Genomic DNA, 21,295 nt, shown 5'->3' on the forward strand with positions numbered 1-21,295 from the left:
GAGGGTCCAGAGCTGCATTTGGAAAATAAACATTAATTGAATCCGTCAATTACAACATTCAATTAATTGAAATGAATAGAAAATATCTTTCGGAGTTTACTAAATGGGGGGAGAGTCTCCACTGAGGATTATGGTTTTGGTCTCCAAATCCAATCCAAACGGCCTGATTTTGGTCAGCTTGTACATTGTACATACTGCAGGCCTGATCACCCATTTTTGAAAATAATTTATTTATTATTATTTATTGTCCCTCTGGCCACAATCTCGATGGGATGACAAAATAAAATTCAGTTCCCCCAATTTGGACTTTCAATTATTGGAAAAAATTCTGAGGGACAGGATAAATCTTCATTCAGAAAGACCCGGATTAATCAGGGACAGTCAGCACGGATTGGTTAATGGAAGGTCGTGTCTGACTAACCTGATTGAATTTTTTGAGGAGGTCACACGGAGGCTCGATGACGGTGCTGTGTTTGATGTCGTGTATATGGATTTTAGCGAGGCTTTTGATACAGGGCAAAGTGGCAACTTGGATCCAAAATTGGCTGAGGTAGGAAGCAAAGGTTCATGGTCAATGGGTGTTTTTGTGACTGGAAGGCTGTTTCCAGTGGGGTTCCACGGGGCTCAGTACTAGATCCCTTGCTTTTTCTGGTATACATCAGTGATGTAGACTTGAATGTAGGGAGTATGACTACGAAGTTTGCAGATGATACGAAAATTGGCCGTGTGGTTGATAATGAAGAAGAAAGCTGTAGACTGCAGGAAGGTATCAATGGACCTGTCAGGTGGGCAGAACAGGGGCAAATGGAATTCAATCCACAGAAGTGTGAGGTAATGCATCGGGTGAGGGCCAACAAGGAAAGGGAATACACAATAGATGGTAGGACACTGAGAAGTGTAGAGGAATACAGGAACCTTGGAGTGCATGTGCACAAATCCCTGAAGGTAGCAGGACAGGTAGATGAAGAGGTTAAGAAGGCAGACGGGATATTAGACTTTATTAGCCGCGGCATAGAATACAAGAGCAGGGAGGTTATGCTTGAACTGTATAAAACACTAGTTAGGCAACAGCTAGAATGCTGCGTGCAATTCTGGTCACCACGTCACAGGAAAGAGAGGGTACAGAAGAGATTTACGAGGATGTTGCCTGGACTGGAGAATTTTAGCTATGAGGAAAGATTGGATAGGCTGCGGTTGTTTTCTTTGGAACAGAGGAGGCTGAGGGGAGACCTTATTAAGGTTTATAAAATTATGAGGGGCCTGGATAGAGTGGATAGGTGGGACTTATTCCCCTTAGTAGATGGGTCAATAACTAAGGGCATAGATTTAAAGTAATTGGTAGAAACATAGAAATTCACAGTGCAGAAGGAGGCCATTTCGGCCCATTGTATCCGCGACAGCCGACAAAGACGGCCCTTGGTCAGCAGCCCTGAAGGTTACATATAAACCAATGAACAATGGCGGAAAGGTAAAGAGCACCCAGGCCAACCAGTCCGCCCACACAACTGCCGACACCCCTTGCACCGAAACATTCTACACCCCAACCGGAGCCATGTGATCTCCTGGGAGAGACAAAAACCAGATTTTAAAAACCCAGGCCAATTGTGGGGGGGAAAAATCTGGGAAAATTCCTCTCTGACCCATCTCGGCGATCAAAACTAGTCTAGGAGATCACCCTGGCTGTATTCGATTTGCTGCAGTACTTACCATCGTATCTGCGCCAGCCAACACAAAGTTATTCAGTCTAATCCCACTTACCAGCTCTGGGTCCATAATCCTGCAGGTTACGGCACTTCAAGTGCCCATCCAAGCACCTTTTAAATGTGGTGAGGGTTTCTGCATCCACCACCCTTCCAGGCAGTGAGTTCCAGACCCCCACAACCCTCTGTGTGAAGAAACCTCCCTTCAAATCCCCTCTGAACCTTCTACCAACCATCTTAAAACTATGCCCTCTTGTAATTGACCCCTCCACCAAGGGAAATAGGCTCTTGCTATCTACTATATTCAGCCCTCTCAAAATGTTGCCAACTCAATGAGAACAAACCCAGCCTATCCAATCTGTCCTCATAACTAAAATTCTCCATTCAGGCAGCATCCTAGTAAATCTCTTCTGCACCCTCTCTAGTGCAATCACATCCTTCCTATAATACAGCAACCAGAACTCCAGCTGTGGCCTAACCAGAGTATTATACAATTTAAGCATAACCTCCCTGCTCTTGTATTTATGTATTATGTGCTTCGGCCAATAAAGGCAAACATTCCGCATGCCCTCTTAACCACCTTATCCACCTGGCCTGCTACTTTCAGGGATCTGTGGACTAGCGCGGCACCCTGTGCGGAGGGGAGCGGGTAGGTCCGAGGGCCTCCTCGTAGGACTGCTCCTGGGCACGGCCAAGGGTGCCATCAGCCGGTCCAGGCAGCGGGCGGTCGAGGGGGTCGTTCAGCCTGACTGCCTGCCTCTCTTCCGCTCTTACATCCGGTCCAGGGTGTCCTTGGAGATGGAACACGCGGTGTCCACCGGTACGCTCGCGGCCTTCCGCGAGAGGTGGGCACCGGAGGGACTGGAGTGCATCATCACGCCCGGCAACCAAATTTTAATTTGATTTTATGTTTTAAAGTTTAATTTGTTTTAATTGCCGGTGTTTTTAGTGTCCCCCTCCCCTTTTATAGGGGGCACTTGGAGAAAAAAAAAATGATTTTAGTGCCCCAAAAAAACTTTTAAAAAAAACAAAACACAAAAAAAAAACACAAAAAAAGGGCCTTGGAAATGTTTGGTGTGCCCCCCAGATCGGGGGGACACGATTTAAGGATTAATGTTTTAGTTTCCTCCCAAAAGAGTTCTGTGGACTAGCACTCCAAGGTCCCTTTAATCATCTACCGCTTAACGTGTATACCCTTTCCTTATTAGCCCTCCCAAAGTGCATTACCTCACACTTTTTCAAATTGAATTCCATTTGCCACTGCTCTGCCAACCTGACCAGTAGATTGATATTCTCCTGCGTCCATGACTTTCCTCATCATTATCAACCACAGCCAATTTATAGTGTCATCTGCAAACGTCTTAATCACACTCCATATATACAAATCTAGATCATTGATATATATATATATATATATCATAATATAAAGGGAAATACTGCTTGACAAATCTTCTAGAATTTTTTTGAGGATGTAACTAGTAGAGTGGACAAGGGAGAACCAGTGGATGTGGTGTACTTGGACTTTCAAAAGACTTTTGACAAGGTCCCACACAAGAGATTGGTGTGCAAAATTAAAACATATTAATTAATTAAAGGTATTAGGGGTAATGTACTGACGTGGATAGAGAACTGGTTGGCAGACAGAAAGCAGAGAGTCGGGATAAACTGGTCCTTTTCAGAATGGCAGGCAGTGACTAGTGGGGCGCCGCAGGGCTCAGTGCTGGGACCCCAGCTATTTACAATATATATTAATGATTTGGATGAGGGAATTGAATGTAATATCTCCAAGTTTGCAGATGACACTAAGCTGGGTGGCAGTGTGAGCTGTGAGGGGGACGCTAAAAGGCTGCAGGGTGACTTGGACTGGTTAAGTGAGTGGGCAAATGCGTGGCAGATGCAGTATAATGTGGATAAATGTGAGGTTATCCACTTTGGTGGCAAAACACGAAGGTAGAATATTATCTGAATGGCGGCAGATTAGGAAAAGGGGAGGTGCAACGAGACCTGGGTGTCATGGTTCATCAGTCATTGAAAGTTGGCATGCAGGTTCAGCAGGCAGTGAAAAAGGCAAATGGTATGTTGGCCTTCATAGCTAGGGGATTTGAGTATAGGAGCAGGGAGGTCTTACTGCAGTTGTACAGGGCCTTAGTGAGGCCTCACCTGGCATATTATGTTCAGTTTTGGTCTCCTAATCTGAGGAAGGACGTTCTTGCTATTGAGGGAGTGCTGCGAAGGTTCACCAGACTGATTCCAGGGATGCCAGGACTGACATATGAGGAGAGACTGGATCGACTAGGCCTGTATTCACTGGAGTTTCAAAGGATGAGAAGGGATCTCATAGAAACATATAAAATTCTGATGGAACTGGACAGGTTAGACGCAGGAAGAATGTTCCCGATGTTGGGGAAGTCCAGAACCAGGGGACATAGTCTAAGGATAAGGGGTAAGCCATTTAGGACTGAAATGAGGAGAAACTTCTTCACTCAGAGTTGTTAACCTGTGGAATTCCCTACCGCAGAGAGTTGTTGATGACAGTTCATTGGATATATTCAAGAGAGTTAGATATGGCCCTTGCGGCTAAAGGGATCAAGGGGTATGGAGGGAAAGCAAGAAAGGGGTACTGAGGTGAATGATCAGCCATGATCTTATTGAATGGTGGTGCAGGCTCGAAGGGCCGAATGGCCTACTCCTGCACCTATTTTCTATGTTTCTATACCATAAAAAGCAAGGGACCCAATACAGAGCCCTGCTGAACCCTACCAGTCACAAAAACATCCATCAACCATTACCCTTTGCTTCCTACCTCGAAGCCAATTTTGGATCCAACTTTGCTCTGGATCCCATGGGCTTTAACCTTCGTGACCAGTCTACCATGTGGGACCTTATAAAAAGCTTTGCTAAAGTCCATATACACTACATCGTACACACTACCCTCATTGACCCTCCTGGTTACCAGCTCAAAAAATTCAATCAGGTTAGTCAAACACAATCTTCCCTTAACAAATCTGTGCTGACTGTCCCTAATTAATCCTTGCCTCTCCAAATGTAGATTTATCCTGTCTTACAGGATTTTTTTCCAATAATTTTCCCACCGCTGAGGTTGGTCTGATAGGCCTGTAATTACTCGGCCGATCCCTTTCTCCCTTCTGAAACAAGGGTACCACATTAGCAGTCCTCCGGCACCATGCCCAAATCCAAATAGGACTGGAAAATGATGGTCAAGGGATCTGCTATTTCCTCTCTTACTTCGCTCAACAGCCTGGGATGCATTTCATCCGGGCCTGGGGACTTGTCTACTTTCAAAGCTGCTAAACTCCTTAATACCTCCTATCTCACTGTTTATTTCATCCATAATTTCACACTCCTCCTCGATAGCAGTATCTGTATTGCCCCTTTGTGAAAACAGATGCAAAGTATTCATTAAGAATCGTACCAACATCTTCCGTCTCCACACAAAGATTACCCTCATGGTCTCTAATAGGCCCTACCGTTTCTTTAGTTATTCTCTTACTCTTAATATATTTATAGCACATGAGTTTTCCTTAATTTTACTAGCCAAAAATTTTTCATGCACTGTTAGAATTCCTAATACCTTTTTTAATTTTACCTCTTAACTTTCTATATTCCTCCAAAGATTCGACAGTATTTAGCAGTTGGTATATGACATAAGCTTCCCTGTTGTCTTTATCCTTCCCTGTAAGTCCCTAGACATCCAGGGAGCTCTGGAATTGTTAATCCCACCCTTTTTCTTTAAGGGCACATGTTTGGCCTGAGCCTTCCGCATCTCCTCCTTGAATGCCTCCCACTGTTGCGACATTGATTCATCCACAAGTAGCTGTTTCCAGTCCACTATGGGCAAATCACTCCTCAACATTGCAAAGTTAGCTTTTCCCCAATTTGGGACTTCGATTCCAGGCCTATCCTTGTCCTTACCCATAACTAACTCGAATCTGACGAAATGATGGTCACTGGCACCCAAGTGCTCTCCCACTAATCCCCCTTCAACCTGCCCAGCTTCATTCCCCAAAACTAAATCCAAAACCGCGCCATCTCGTGTTGGGCTTGTTACATACTGACTAAAAAAATTCTCTTGAATGCATTTCAAGAATTCCGCACCCTCTATACCCTTCACACTATATTTGTCCCAATCAGTATTAGGATAGTTAAAATCTCCTGTAACTGCCCTATGGTTTTTGGACTTCACAGGAATTTGCCGACATATTTGCTCCTCTATCTCCCTCCCACTGTTTGGGGGTCGATAATACACACCCAGCAGTATGATCGCCCCTTTTTTATTTATTCAACCCATTTGATGATCCTCCTAAAATATCATCCCTCCTCACCGCGATAATAGTTTCTTCAATCAATACGTGACACCCTTTTTACCCCCCCCACTCCCCCCCAACCCAGTCTTGTCTAAAAATCCTGTAACCAGGAATATTGATCTGCCAAACCTACCCCTCTTTCAGCCATGTCTCTGTAATGGCTATAATGTCATACTCCCAAGTGTCTACCTGTGCTCTTAGCTCATCCGCCTTATTCACTATACTCCTTGCATTAAAGTATTTACCATTCAGCACAGGAGGACCTCCTTGATTACTACTTACTAACCCTCATTTCCTCTGTCTTACAGATTCGCTTTCTAAATTTTTGCTATCCAATTTCTGCTTTACTTCCCGATTGAATTTGTTCTCGGGTTCCTATCCCCCTGACAAGCTAGTTTAAACACTCCCCAATGAGCAAAACTCCCCGCGAGGATATTGGTCCCGGCGCTGTAGAGGTGCAACCCATTCGGTTTGTACAGGTCCCATCTCCCCCAGAAGCGGTCCCAATGCCTCAGGAATTTAAAGCCCTCCCTCCTACACCAACTCTCCAGCCACGCGTTCATCCTCTCTATCCTTCTATTCTTGTACTCATTAGCACGTGGCACCGGTAGTAATCCGGAGATTACTACCTTTGCGGTCCTACCCTTTCATTTTCTTCCTAGCTCCCTAAATTCTGCCTGTAGGACCTCATCTCTCTTTCTACCTATGTCATTGGTCCCGAAATGGACCACGACCTCGAGCTGTTTACCCTCTCCCCCTGGAATGCCCTGCGTCCGCTCTGTGATATCCTTGACCCTGGCACCGGGGAGGCACCATACCATTCTGGAGTCACATCTGCGGCCGCAGAAATGCTTCTCTGTTCCCCTAACTACAAAATCCCCTATCACTACAGTTCTTTTATTCTTCCTCCTTCCCGCCTGTGCAGCTGAGCCACCCGTGGTGCCTTGGAATTGGTTCTGCTTGCCCTCACCGATGCACAGAAGTGAATATTGGTTTGAAAGCGAGATAGACTCACGGGGACTTGTGCACTACCTGCCAAGCGTCCTTACTCTGTCTGGTGGTCACCCACTTCCCCTCTGCCTGCACGCTTCTAAGCTGCGGGGTGACCACCCCCTGAAAGGTGCTATCCACATAGCTCTCAGCCTCGCGGATGCACCGTATTGACTCCAGCCGCCGCTCAAGCTCCGAAACGTGGAACTCGAGTAATTGAAGCTGAAGACACCTCCTGCACAGTCACTGACACCAATCCCCTCCTGTCTGATATAAACCAACCATCATCATCATAGGCAGGGTCCCTCGGAGTCGAGGATGACTTGCTTCCACATTAAAAATAAGATCTCAGATGTCTGTTAAGTCCAATGTGGGAGCTACAGTCTCTGTCGCAAGTTGGACAGACGGTGGTTGAAAGTACGTTGGTTGAAGTGCCGGTTTGTTGAAGTGCTTGGGTTGTCGTGCGCTCCCTTCCGCCGTATACGCTTTGTCTCCACTTGCTCCAAGTGAAGAGACTCGAAGTGTTCGACGCCCTCACAGATTATTCTCTTCCACTTTAAGCGATCTTGCGCCAGGGATTCTCAGGTGTCGGTGGGGATGTTGAACTTCTTCAAGGAGGTCTTGAGGGTGCCCTTGAAGGGTTTCCTCTGCCCCCCTGGGGCTCGCTTGCCATGTCGAAGCTCCAAGCAGAGCGCTTGCTTTGGGAGTCTCGTATCGGGCATGTGGACGATGTGGCCCGTCCATCGTAGCTGATCGAGCGTGTTCAATGCTTCAATGCTGAGGCTGTTGGCCTGCGTGAGAACCGACGTTGGTGCATCTATCCTGCCAATGGATTTGCAGGATCTTCCGGAGTCAGCATCGATGATACTTCTCCAGTGCTTTGATGTGCCTGCTGTACATAGTCCATGTCTGAGAAGCATGACTAAGGGCAGGTATCACTGCTCTGTAGACCATGAGCTTTGTGCCAGTTTTAAGATTCTGATCTTAAAACATTCTATGCCTTAGGCGACCAATGGCTGTGCTGCCACACTGAAGGTGGTGGACCACGTCATCGATAGCGGCCCTTGTTGTCAGTAGGCTCCCGACGTATGAAAAATGGACCATTTTGCCAAAGGCCTCATCATGGATTTTGATCATCTGTGGGAGATGGGGGGAGGGGGGAGGGGGAAGGGCAGTGCTGTGTGGTGGGGGCAGGTTGATAGAGCACCTTTGTTTTACGGATGTTTAGTGCAAGGCCTATGCTCTCAGACACTACGGTGAACGTGTTGATGATGGTTTGGAGTTCGTCCTCCGAGTGAGCACAGACACAAGCATCATCTGCATATTGTAATTCGAGGACAGAGGATGGCAGAACCTTGGATCTGGTCTGAAGGTGATGGAGGTTGAACAGTTTCCCGTTTGTTCTATAGATTATCTCCACTCCAGCGGGAAGCTTACTGACTGTGAGATGTAGCATTGCAGCAAGGAAGATGGAGAAGAGCGTTGCTTCTCCCCGGTCCGTACATGAACTGGGTCTGTGGTGGATCCATTGGTCAGGATCACGGCTTGCATGTTATCATGAAGCAAGCCGAGGATGGTGACAAATTTGAGGACAGCCAAATTTGAAGAGTACACTCCATAATCCCTCACGGTTAACGGTGTCAAAGGCCTTGGTCAGGTCAAAGAAGGTTAAACCAACCCCAGTCACTGACACCAATCTCCTCCCATGTGATATAAACCAACCCTTGTCACTGACACCAAGTGCACTGGGAAAATATGTTAAAGGGTAAGACTGTAGAAACGCATGGCAAACATTTAAGGAGATATTTCATAACTTCTCAGCAAAGATCTACTCAAGTGAGAAATAAAGATGCTAAGAGAAGGATGAACCATCCCCGGCTAACTAAGGAAGTAAAGGATGTTAGCAAATTTTTTTAAAAGGCATATAAGGTTGTGAAGGACAGTGGAAGGCCAGAGGATTGGGAAACTTTTAGAAACCAGGAAAGGACAACTAAAAAAATGATAAAGACAGAGAAAATAGCAGATAAGAGCAAACTAGCAAGAAATATAGGAACAGACAGCAAGAGCTTCTACAGGTATATAAAAAGGAAATGAGTAGCTAAAGTAAACATTGGTCCCTTAAGAGAATGGAACTGGAGAATTAATAATGGGAACCACGGAAATGGCAGAGATTTGAACAAATATTTTGTGTCGGTCTTCACGGTAGAGGACACTAAAAACATCCCAACAGTTGATAATCAAGGAGCTATTGTGGTGGGGGGGGACTTAAAACAGTCACTATCACTAGAGATTAAGTACTTTGAAAACTAATGGTACTACTAAAGGTGGACAAGTTCCCTGGACATGATGACATGCACCCTAGGGTCTTTAAAGAAGTAGCTGCAGAGATAGTGGATGCATTGGTTGTAATCTACCAAAATTCCCTGAATTCTGGAGAGATCCTAGCGGACTGGAAAACTGCAAATGTAACACCTCTGTTCAAGTAAGGAGGGAGACAGAGAGCAGGAAACTATAGAGCAGTTAGCCTACCATCTGTCAATGGTAAAATACTGGAGTCCATCATTAAGTGTCTCCATATTTCGCTCAGTGACAGTGCCACACCGTCATGTATAGCACCAGAGAGAGAAACAGAAACATTCTCAGTGTTGCACTGATGTTTCCACATCATGCGAAATAACAGTACCCCGTCTTCACAGACACTACATGAGAAAGGAGATAGTAACAGAGAGCGAGAGATGGGGAGGGGGAGAGAGGGCTGAGCGAAAGACAGGGGAGTGCGAGGCAGGGTGATGAGATGCAGAAACATGCACAGTATCAGTTCCAGACTTACCCGTGAGGTCCTGTTTTATCCTGAAAGATCCCATTGGAGAGAGAGAAGTTAAAGCCCCCTCCCTCACTGATATGGTACCACAGACAGACAGATTATTAAACCCACACTGCGGGACAGTGTCAGAGAGTGAGAGAAACAATGTCCCACATTTAACCCTCGCTTGCCTGTTGTACTCTGCAATCTTGCAGCTCAGGGCCGTTCGGTATTACTCTGTGACTGAGTACTTCACTCTAACTAAATTAAACTGGGACTGTTTCTGTCAGATATTAACTACTTCACAGTCTCAGCAAACACTCCCACTCCCCCGTCCCTCTGATGTTTCTGCAGGATTGCTTTGTGAAGACGGGCTCATGAATAGTAAAACAATGTGCACAGAATGATCCCAAAATGAGCATCTCCAAGGGACAAGGTTCCCAGCTTTAATCATTCTCTGTCCCTTTCCCCAGGCCCAGTTCCTTTGCTCAGATTCTGATAAAAGTAAATTGGGAAAAGTGCACTTTGAGTTTTACAGGCTGAATTAGTGCAGAGAGCCACACATGCACAGTTCAGCCCCATCCCGTGTCGTTTGGGAGAGGTCCCAGCAGACTGGAAAACAGCAAATGTAACACCCCTATTTAAGAAAGGAGGGAGACAGAGAGCAGGAAACTATAGACCAGTTAACCTACCATCTGTCAATGGGACAATACTGGAATCCATCATTAAGGAAGAAGTAGCAGAACATTTAGAAAATCCTACTGCAATCAAGAAAATGGTTTTATGAAAGGGAAATTATGTTTGACAAATTTGGTGGAGTTGTTTGAGGATGTAATGTACAGAATGGATAAAGTAGAACCAGTTGATGTCATATATGTGGATTTCCAGAAAGCATTTGATAAGTTGCCACACAAAAGGTTACAGCAGAAGCTAAGAGCTCACGGATGGGGGGGGGGGGGGGGGGGGGTAATATATTAGCATGGATAGAGGATTGGCTAACTTAACAGAAAACAGAGAGTCAGGATAAATGGGTAATTTCTAGGTTGCCAAACTGTAACTAGGGGGGTGCCGCAGGGATCAGTGCTGGGGCCTCAACTATTTACAATTTATATTAATGACTTGGATGAAGGGACCGAGTGTAATGCAGCCAAATTTGCTGATGATACAAAGATAGGTGGGAAAGCAAATTGTGAGGAGGATGCAACAAATCTACAAAGGGATATAGATAGACTCAGTGAGTGGGCTAAAATCTGGCAGATGGACTATAATGTGGTAAAATGTCAGGTTATCTCCTTTGGTAGGAAAAATAAAAAAGCAAATTATTATTTAAATGGGAATGATTACAAAATGCTGCAGTAGAGGGATCTGGGGGTTCTTAAAACTCAAAAAGTTAACATGCAGATACAGCAAGTAATTAGGAAAGCAAAAGGAATGCTGGCCTTTATTGCAAGGGGGATGGAGTATAAAAGTAGGGAAGTCCTGCTACAAATGTGCAGGGCGTTGGTAAGACCACACCTGGAGCACTGCGCAGTTTTGGTCTGGACTTGTCTCCATTCCTGTGCCGAGGGAATTACTACACCAAACAGGAGGGGCAACATTTGGGGACACAGATTCCCCACCAATTCCCATTCCCCTCTTTCTGGTGAATAATGGAGGGGCCACTGTGTGTAATGTGCAAGTCAGTAAGAATTGTCAGCAAGCTCTTTCTAATTGGAGATATTATTCAGTGGAAATTTTCACACACCATTGTAGATTTTGTACCAAAGATCAGTTTAGGATTAAAGTAAAACTGCATAATTTTATTGCAAACTAAATTTCTGAATTAAGGGGTAAGATAATACACAGCGTTTCTTAAATGGAACACTATCAGCAATATATCCAGAATATTAAAATCCAGCCCAGTTATAGGGTTAGACTGGGTCTTGTGTAATGAGAGAGGATTAATTAACAATCTGGTCGTGCATGACCCCTTGGGGGGGGAAAAGTGACCATAATATGGTAGAATTCTTCATTAAGATGGAGAGGGACACAGTTAATTCAGAGACTAGGCTCCTGAACTTAAGGAAAGGTAACTTCGATGATATGAGACGTGAATTGTTTAGGATAGACTTGCGAATGATACTTAAAGAGTTGACGGTGGATAGGCAATGGCAAACATTTAAAGAACACATGGATGAACTTCAACAATTGTACATCCCTGTCTGGCGTAAAAATAAAACGGAAAAGGTGGCTCAACTGTGGCTAACAAGGGAAATTAGGGATAGTGTTAAATCCAAGGAAGAAGCATATAAATTGGCCAGAAAAAGCAACAAACCTGAGGACTGGGAGAAATTTAGAATTCAGCAAAGGAGGGCAAAGGGTTTCATTAGGAGGGGAAAAATAGAGTATGAGAGTAGGCTTGCAGGGAACATAAAAACTGACTGCAAAAGCTTCTATAGGTATGTGAAGAGAAAACGATTAGTGAAGACAAATGTCGGTCCCTTACAGTCAGAATCAGGTGAATTTATAATGGGGAACAAAGAAATGGCAGACCAATTGAACAAATACTTTGATTCTGTCTTCACTAAGGAAGACACAAATAACCTTCCGGAAATACTAGGGGACTGAGGGTCTAGCGAGAAGGAGGAACTGAAGGAAATCCTTATTAGTCAGGAAATTGTGTTAGGGAAATTGATGGGATTGAAGGCCGATAAATCCCCAGGGCCTGATAGTCTGTATCCCAGAGTAATTAAGGAAGTGGCCCTAGAAATAGTGGGCGCATTGGTGATCATTTTCCAACATTCTATAGACTCTGGATCAGTTCCTATGGACTGGAGGGTAGCTAATGTAACCGCACTTTTTTAAAAAGGGAGAGAGAAACAGGGAATTATAGACCGGTTAGCCTGACATCGGTAGTGGGGAAAATGTTGGAATCAGTTATTAAAGATGTAATAGCAGCGCATTTGGAAAGCAGTGACAGGATCGGTCCGAGTCAGCATGGATTTATGAAAGAGAAATCATGCTTGATAAATCTTCTAGAATTTTTTGAGGATGTGACTAGTAGAGTGGACAAGGGAGAACCAGTAGATATTGTTAATTTGGACTTTCAAAAGGCTTTTGATAAGGTCCCACACAAGAGATTGGTGTGCAAAATTAAAGCACATGGTATTGGGGGTAATGTATTGACGTGGCTAGAAAACTGGTTGGCAGACAGGAAGCAAAGAGTAAGAATAAACGGGTCATTCTCAGAATAGCAGGCAGTGACTAGTGGGGTACCACAAGGTTCAGTGCTGTGACACCAGCTATTTACAATATACATTAATGATTTGGACGAAGGAATTGAATGCAATACCTCCAAGTTTGCAGATGACACTAAGCTGGGTGGCAGTGTGAGCTGTGAGGAGGATACTAAGAGGCTGCAGGGTGACTTGGACAGGTTAGGTGAGTGGGCAAATACATGGCAGATGCAGTATAATGTTGATACATGTGAGGTTATCCACTTTGGTGGCAAAAACAGGGAGACAGAATATTATCTGAATGGTGACAGATTAGGAAAAGGGGAGGTGCAACGAGACCTGGGTGTCATGGTACATAAGTCATTGAAAGTTGGCCATGCAGGTACAGCAGGCGGTGAAGAAGGCAAATGGCATGTTGGCCTTCATAGCGAGAGGATTTGAGTATCTGAGCAGGGAGGTCTTACTGCAGTTGTACAGGGCCTTGGTGAGGCCACACCTTAAATATTGTGTACAGTTTTGGTCTCCTAACCTGAGGAAGGACATTCTTGCTATTGAGGGAGTGCAGCGAAGGTTCACCAGACTGATTTCCGGGACGGCAGGACTGACATATAAAGAAAGACTGGATCGACTAGGCTTATATTCACTGGAATTTAGAAGAATGTGAGGGGATCTCATAGAAACATATATAATTCTGACAGGATTGGATCGGTTAGATTCAGGAAGATATTCCCATTGTTGGGGGAAGTCCAGAACCAGGGGACACAGTCTAAGGATAAGGGGTAAGCCATTTCGGACCGAGATGAAGGGAAACTTTTTCACTCAGACTTGTGAGCATATGGAATTCTCTATCACAGAAAGTTGTTGAGGCCAGTTCGTTAGATATATTCAAAAGGGAGTTAGATGTGGCCCTTACGGCTAAAGGGATCAAGGGGTATGGAGAGAAAGTAGGAATGGGGTACTGAAGTTGCATGATCAGCCATGATCATACTGAATGGTGGTGCAGGCTCGAAGGGCCGAATGGCCTACTCTTGCACCTATTTTCTATGTTATTAACATCTGCAGAAGCAAACCCTAACTGTCAGAATGAACATTGTTTAGTCGAGATATGATTAACAGCAGCAATAACAGCAGATTATAAACCCCTGCAGTCAATTGTGAACACGCTGGTGTGCCAGTAGGTTGGATGATCGAGTGAATCGCTTCCCACACTCAGAGCAGCTGAACGGTCTCTCCCCAGTGTGAACTCGCTGGTGTGCCAGTAGGTTGGATGATTGAGTGAATCTCTTCCCACACTCAGAGCAGCTGAACGGTCTCTCCCCAGTGTGAACTCGCTGGTGAACTACAAGCTGGGATGACCGAGTGAATCCCTTCCCACACTCCGAGCAGGTGAACGGTCTCTCCCCAGTGTGAACTCGTTGGTGAACTACAAGCTGGGATGACAGAGTGAATCCCTTCCCACACTCTGAGCAGGTGAACGGCCTCTTCCCAGTGTGAACTCTCTGGTGAACTACAAGCTGGGATGACCGAGTGAATCCCTTCCCACATTCTGAGCAGTTGAACGGCCTCTCCCCAGTGTGAACTCGCTGGTGTGTCAGCAGGTGGGATGACCGAGTGAATCCCTTTCCACACTCAGAGCAGGTGAACGGCCTCTCCCCAGTGTGAACTCGCTGGTGTGTCAGCAGGTGGGATGACCGAGTGAATCCCTTCCCACACTCCGAGCAGGTAAATGGCCTCTCCCCAGTGTGAACTCGCTGGTGTGTCAGCAGGTGGGATGACCGAGTGAATCCCTTCCCACACTCCGAGCAGGTGAACGGCCTCTCCCCAGTGTGAACTCGCTGGTGTCTCAGCAGGTGGGATGAATCAGTGAAACTCTCCCCACACTCTGAGCAGGTGAACGGCCTCTCCCCAGTGTGAACTCGCTGGTGAGTTACAAGGTTGGATGATTGAGTGAATCCCTTCCCACACTCTGAGCAGGTAAACGGCCTCTCCGCAGTGTGAACTCGCTGGTGTTTCAGCAAGTCGGATGACCCAGTGAATCCCTTCCCACACATGGAGCAGGTGAATGGCCTCTCCCCAGTGTGACTGCGTCGATGAATTTCCAGCTCAGACGGTTTTCTGAATACCTTTCCACAGTCCCCACATTTCCACGGTTTCTCCGTGGTGCAGGTATCCTTGTGACTCTCCAGGTTGGACGATTGGTTGAAGCCTCGCCCATGCACACAACACGTTTACAGATTCTCTGCGTTGTGAATGGTGCGATGTTTTTTCAGGCTGTGTAACTGGTTAAAGCTCTTTCCACAGTCAGTGCACTGGAACACTCTCACTCGGGTGTGTGTGTCTCGGTGCTTTTCCAATCACACTGATATTTGAAATCTTTTCCCACAGACAGAACAGACAAACATTTCTCCTTCTACTTTCAAAGGCCGATGATATTCAGGTCCTGATGAATCGATTGACTCCGTCAGATCTTGACGTGATGTTTGGTTTCTGTTTCCTGTCTGAAAATCTCCCCTTCTAATACTCTGTAAAAGGAGATAACAAAACTCATCACTGTCAGTACAAGACAGAAATTCAGAATAGACACATCTAGTTTTCATGGAACATTCTTTCCTCTCTTGTTCTTCCAAAGCTGTAAATCCCTGTCCCACACATTGTCCCTCCTGCTGTGCTGAAATCCAAATCAACACACATTTCTAGACTGTTTCTCCTCCACTCCCAGTTTTCACCACCAGTTGCTAGTACTGTTGGGGAGGGTTTAAACTAACTTGGCAGGGGGCTGGGAACCTGAAAATAGAGTCAGTAGGGAGGGGAGTAAAGCTGGAATTAGAAAGCAAAATTAAAAGAAAGTGAGTTTGAAGGAGAGAGGAAACAAGCAGGAAAAATGGGTAAAAAAACAAATTTAAAGGCACTTTGTCTGAATGCACGTTGCATTCGTAACAAAATGGATGAGTTGATGGCAGAAATAGATACAAATGGGTATGATCTGATAGCCATTACAGAGACGTGGTCGCAAGGTGACCAGGACTGGAAACTAAACATTCAGGGGTATTTGACAATCCAGAAGGACAGACAGAAAGGAAAAGTAGGTGGGGCAGCTCTATTGATAAAGGATGGAATCACTGCAATAGTTAGAAACGACATTGGCTCAAATGATCAGGATGTTGAAACAGTTTGAGTGGAAATAAGGAATAATAATGGGAAAAAGTCACTGGTGGGTGTAGTCTATAGGCCCCATAACAGCAGCAACTCTGTTGGTCGGAGTATAAACCAGGAAATAGTGGGGGCTTGTAAAAAGGGCACAGCAATAATCATGGGTGATTTTAACCTCCATATTGATTGGACAAATCAAATTGGTCAGGGTAGCCTTGAGGAAAAGTTCATAGAATGCATAAGGGACGGGTTCCTTGAGCAGTATGTAACGGAACCAACCAGGGAGCAGGCTATCTTGGATCTGGTCCTGTGTAATGAGACAGGATTAATAAACAATCTCTTAGTAAAGGATCCCCTTGGAATGAGTGATCATAGTATGGTTAAATTTCAAATTCAGATGGAGGGCGAGAAAGTTGGATCTCAAACCAGCGTACTAAGCTTAAATAAAGGAGACTACAAAGGTATGAGGGCAGAGTTGGCTAAAGTGGACGGGGAATATAGATTAAAGAGTAGAACGATTCATGAACAGTGGTGTACATTTAAGGAGATATTTCACAACTCTCAAGAAAAATATATTCCAGTGAGGAGAAAAGGGTGTAAAAGAAAAGATAGCCATCCGTGGCTAACTAAAGAAATAGACTGTATCCAATTAAAAACAAGGGAATACAAAGTGGCCAAAACTAGTGGGAGGACACAAGATTGGGAATCTTTTAAAAGCCAGCAAAGAATGACTCAAAAAAATGATTAAGAAAGGGAAGATAGACAAAGTAAATTAGCATGAAATATAAAAACAGATAGCAAGAGTTTCTACAGGTATATAAAAAGGAAAAGAATGGCTAAAGTAAATGTTGGTCCCTTAGAGGACGAGACCGAGGAATTAGTACTGGGGAACATGGGGATGGCAGAAACTCTGAACAAATATTTTGTATCAGTCTTTACGGTAGAGGACACTAGCAATATTCCAACAGTGGATAGTCAAGGGGCTAAGGGGGGGGAGGAACTTAACACAATCACAATCACTAAGGAGGTGGTACTCAGTAAGATAATGGGACTAAAGGCAGATAAATCCCCTGGACCTGATGGCTTGCATCCTTGGGTCTTAAGAGAAGTAGCGTCAGGGATAATGGATCCATTGGTTGTAATTTACCAAAATTCCCTGGATTCTGGGGAGGTCCCAGCAGATTAGAAACAGCAATGTCATGCCCCTATTTAAAAAAGGAGGCAGACAAAAAGCAGGAAACTATAGACCAGTTAGCCTAACATCTGTGGTTGGGAAAATGTTGGAGTCCATTATTAAAGAAGCAGTAGCAGGACATTGACAAGGTGCCACATAAAAGGTTACCGCACAAGATAAAAGTTCATGGGGTTGGGGGTAATATATTAGCATGGATAGAGGATTGGCTAACTAACAGAAAACAGAGGCAGGATAAATGGTTCATTCTCAGGTTGGCAATCAGTAACTAGTGGGGTGTCGCAGGATCAGTACCGGGACCTCTTCATTACATTAATCTATATTAACGACTTGGAAGAAAGGACTGAGTGTAACGTAGCCACATTTGCTGACGATACAAAGATGGAAGCAAAAGCAATGTGTGAGGACACAAAATCTGCAAAAGGACACAGACAGGCTAAGTGAGTGGGCAAAAATTTGGCAGATGGAGTATAATGTTGGAAAGTGTGAGGTCATGTGCTTTGGCAGAAAAAAATCAAAGAGCAAGTTATTAATTAAATGGAGAAAAATTGCAAAGTGCTGCAGTACAGCGGGACCTGGGGATACTTGTGCATGAAACACGAAAGGTTAGTATGCAGATACAGCAAGTGATCAGGAAGGCCAATGGAATCTTGGCCTTTATTGCAAAAGGGATGGAAAATTAAAGCAGGGAAGTCTTGCCACAGTTATACAGGGTATTGGTGAGGCCACACCTGGAATACTGCGTACAGTTTTGGTTTCCATATTTACGAAAGGATATACTTGCTTTGGTGGCAGTTCAAAGAAGGTACACGAGCTTGATTCCGAAGATGAGGGGATTGACTTTTGAGGAAAGGTTGAGGAGGTTGGGCCTCTGCTCATTGGAATTCAGAAGAAAGAAAGGTGATCTTATCGAAACATATAAGATTATGAGGGGGCTTGACAGGGTGGATGCAGAGAGGATGTTTCCACTGATTGGGGAAACTAGAACTAGGGGGCATAATCTTAGAATAAAGGGCCACCCATTTAAAACTGAGATGAGGAATTTCTTCCCCCGGAGGGTTGTAAATCTGTGGAATTCGCTGCCTCAGAGAGCTGTGGAAGCTGGGTCATTGAATAAATTTAAGACAGAAATAGACAGTTTCTTAATGATTAAGGGGTTATGAGGGGAGGGCAGGGAAGTGGAGCCGAGTCCATGATCGGATCAGCCGTGGTCATATTAAATGGCGGAGCAGGCTCGAGGGGCCGTATGGCCTACACCTGCTCCTGTTTCTTATGTTTCCCTCCCTCTCCTCCCCTTAAGAGCTGATTCTAGTTAGATTCAATTCCACTCACTGATTTCCCCCCCCCCCAGCCCCCCGAAGACACTGACTGTGTCTGGGTTCAGTTCTACACTCACTGGTTTCCCCGCCCCCCCCCCCCCCGAAGACACTGACTCAGTTCCACTGACATCTTTCACTTCGTTCCTGCACCAAGATGGCCGTGCATGCGATGTGCTACTCACTGAATCAAGATGGCGGACCACTGAACCTGCCTTCCTGCACATTAGCCTGGGCCTGTGACCGGGAGAAAGCCCCGAAGCTGCAATTGCCGATATTCCGGTTATTATTCCGGGCTTGCGGCGGGCACCAGTTGTTTATGAAGCCTCCCCATCTCCCGGCTGGTCCATTACTCCCCTCCACCCTGCTGAAAATGACACCTCTGTGGAGCCTGTTCTCCACGTGTCTCCTCTGCCATTACACGCATCACACATGCTCCAAACCCAGCCAAGACCCGCGCCTGCGCACTGAGCTCCTGTAGTCTGGGTACGGCACATTCTCCCCCGCGGGGCATGCTGGGTACACAAGACCATGAGAAATAGGAGCAGGAGTGGGCCACCCGGCCCCCCCCGAGTCTGCTCCCCATTCAATAAGTTCATGGCTGGTCTGCTCATAGACTCAGCTCCATTTCCCTGCCCACTCCCCAGAATCCTTTACTCCCTTATCACTCAAAAATCAGTCTTTCTCCACTTTAACTATATTTAATGACCCAGCCTCCACGGCTCTCTGGAGCAGAGAATTCCACAGATTTACAACCCTCAGAGAAGAAATTCCTCCTCATCTCAGTTTTAAATGGGCTGAGGAGAAAGGCTGCATTTGTGAATAGAACAGGATTTACTGGGATTGCACTGGGCACTGAACCATGTTCATTCTGGCAGCTCTTGTTTGTTTCTGATGATCTTAATAACCCGTATACCTGAGCTGGAGATTAATATTGTGTATAAATGTTGAATAAATTATTTGTTTCAAACACGGTGTGTCAAATATTTGATCCCTCCATGATCAGAGGGGACTGATTGATGTTCTGTTGCTGACTGTTCCATTTTAGGGCTTTTTCTTAATCACTTCTCACCCAGTTCGCCTTCTATCATATCAAAGCCCAAACTTGTTCCATTTGTGTACATGACTTGTGATTGTAGTAGACTTAACTGCAGTATCTCACTTTAAACTCAGCTGAAATCCTTTGAACCACCCCTTTACTGAACTGTCTTGCATAAGATTTGAAATCTGTATCAGTTAACTCGGTTTTGGAACCAACTCAATTTAAAAAAAACTCATCCACACATTTACCTGTGAAATATTCTGATATTTGTAATTGTCATTGCCACAAACTCCGTTCCCTAGCCACTGACTCCATCCTCTGCACAACTTCTGTCTGAGGCGGAACCAGACTGTTCACAACCTTGGTATCATACTTACCCCTGAAATAAGTTTTTGACCACATATCCACAGCATAAATAAAACTGCCTATTTCCACCTCTAACATCACCCATCCCCGCTCTTGCCTCAGCTCATATCCATGCTTTTGTTACTTCTGAACTTGACTATTCCAACGCACTCCTCCCATATTCTACCCTACATAAACTAGAGTTGATCCAAAACTCGGCTGCCTGCGTCCTAACTCGCACCAAGTCCAGCTCACCCATCACCCCTGTGCTCACCGACCTACATTGGCCTCTGGTGAAGCAATATCTTGATTTCAAAATTCTAACATTTATTTTCAAATCCCTCCATGGCCTCGCCCCTCCCTAGCTCTGTAACCTCCTCCAGCCCCACAACCTCCTCCAGCCCCACAACCTCCTCCAGCCCCACAACCTCCTCCAGCCCCACAACCTCCCCCTCCCCTCCTCCGCTCCGCCCATGAGATATCTGTCTTCTGAGCATCCCTGATTATAATTGTTCAACCATTGGTGGCTGTGCTTTCTGTTGCCCAGGCTCCAAGTTCTGGAACACCCAGCTTAAACCTTTCTGTCTAACCCGTGCTGTACCTGCCCTGAGAGTTTTTGATGGGATAGTGTAGAGCAAACTTTTCTCTGTATCTACTCTGTGCTGTATCTTCCCTCAGTGTTTGATGGGACAGTGTGGAGTGAGCTTTAGTTAGTATCTAACCCGTGTTGTTCCTGCCCTGGGTGTGTTTGATGGGACAGTGTGGAGTGAGCTTTAGTTAGTATCTAACCCGTGTTGTTCCTGCCCTGGGTGTGTTTGATGGGACAGTGTAGAGGGAAATTTACTTTGTACCTAACCTGTGCTGTACCTGCCCTGGGAGTGTTTGATGGGACAGTGTAGAGGGAAATTTACTTTGTACCTAACCTGTGCTGTACCTGCCCTGGGAGTGTTTGGTGGGACAGTGTAGAAGGAGCTTTACTCTGTATCTAACCCCGTGCTGTACCTGCCCTGGGAGTGTTTGGTCAGTGTAGAAGGAGCTTTACTCTGTATCTAACCCCGTGCTGTACCTGCCCTGGGAGTGTTTGATGGGACAGTGTAGAGGGAGCTTTACTCTGTATCTAACCTGTGCTGTACCTGCCCTGGGAGTGTTTGATGGGACAGTGTAGAGGGAGCTTTACTCTGTATCTAACCTGTGCTGTACCTGCTCTGGGAGTGTTT

At 45.4% G+C, this 21,295-nt stretch overlaps 1 protein-coding gene across 1 annotated transcript in view; it reads right to left on the bottom strand.

The window, feature by feature from the left end:
• Positions 1-11,560: 11,560 nt before the first annotated feature.
• The window catches only part of LOC139243885 (zinc finger protein 420-like), a 109,374-nt gene continuing 99,639 nt past the window's right edge, over positions 11,561-21,295 (bottom strand). Inside the window, exon 6 of the mRNA XM_070870904.1 lies at positions 11,561-15,115. Coding sequence (XP_070727005.1) covers positions 14,182-15,115 — 934 coding nt within the window. The 3' untranslated portion in view covers positions 11,561-14,181. The remainder of the gene's footprint in view (positions 15,116-21,295) is intronic.

Source organism: Pristiophorus japonicus, unplaced genomic scaffold, assembly GCF_044704955.1.
Source record: "Pristiophorus japonicus isolate sPriJap1 unplaced genomic scaffold, sPriJap1.hap1 HAP1_SCAFFOLD_190, whole genome shotgun sequence".
NCBI classification, from domain to species: Eukaryota; Metazoa; Chordata; class Chondrichthyes; family Pristiophoridae; genus Pristiophorus; species Pristiophorus japonicus.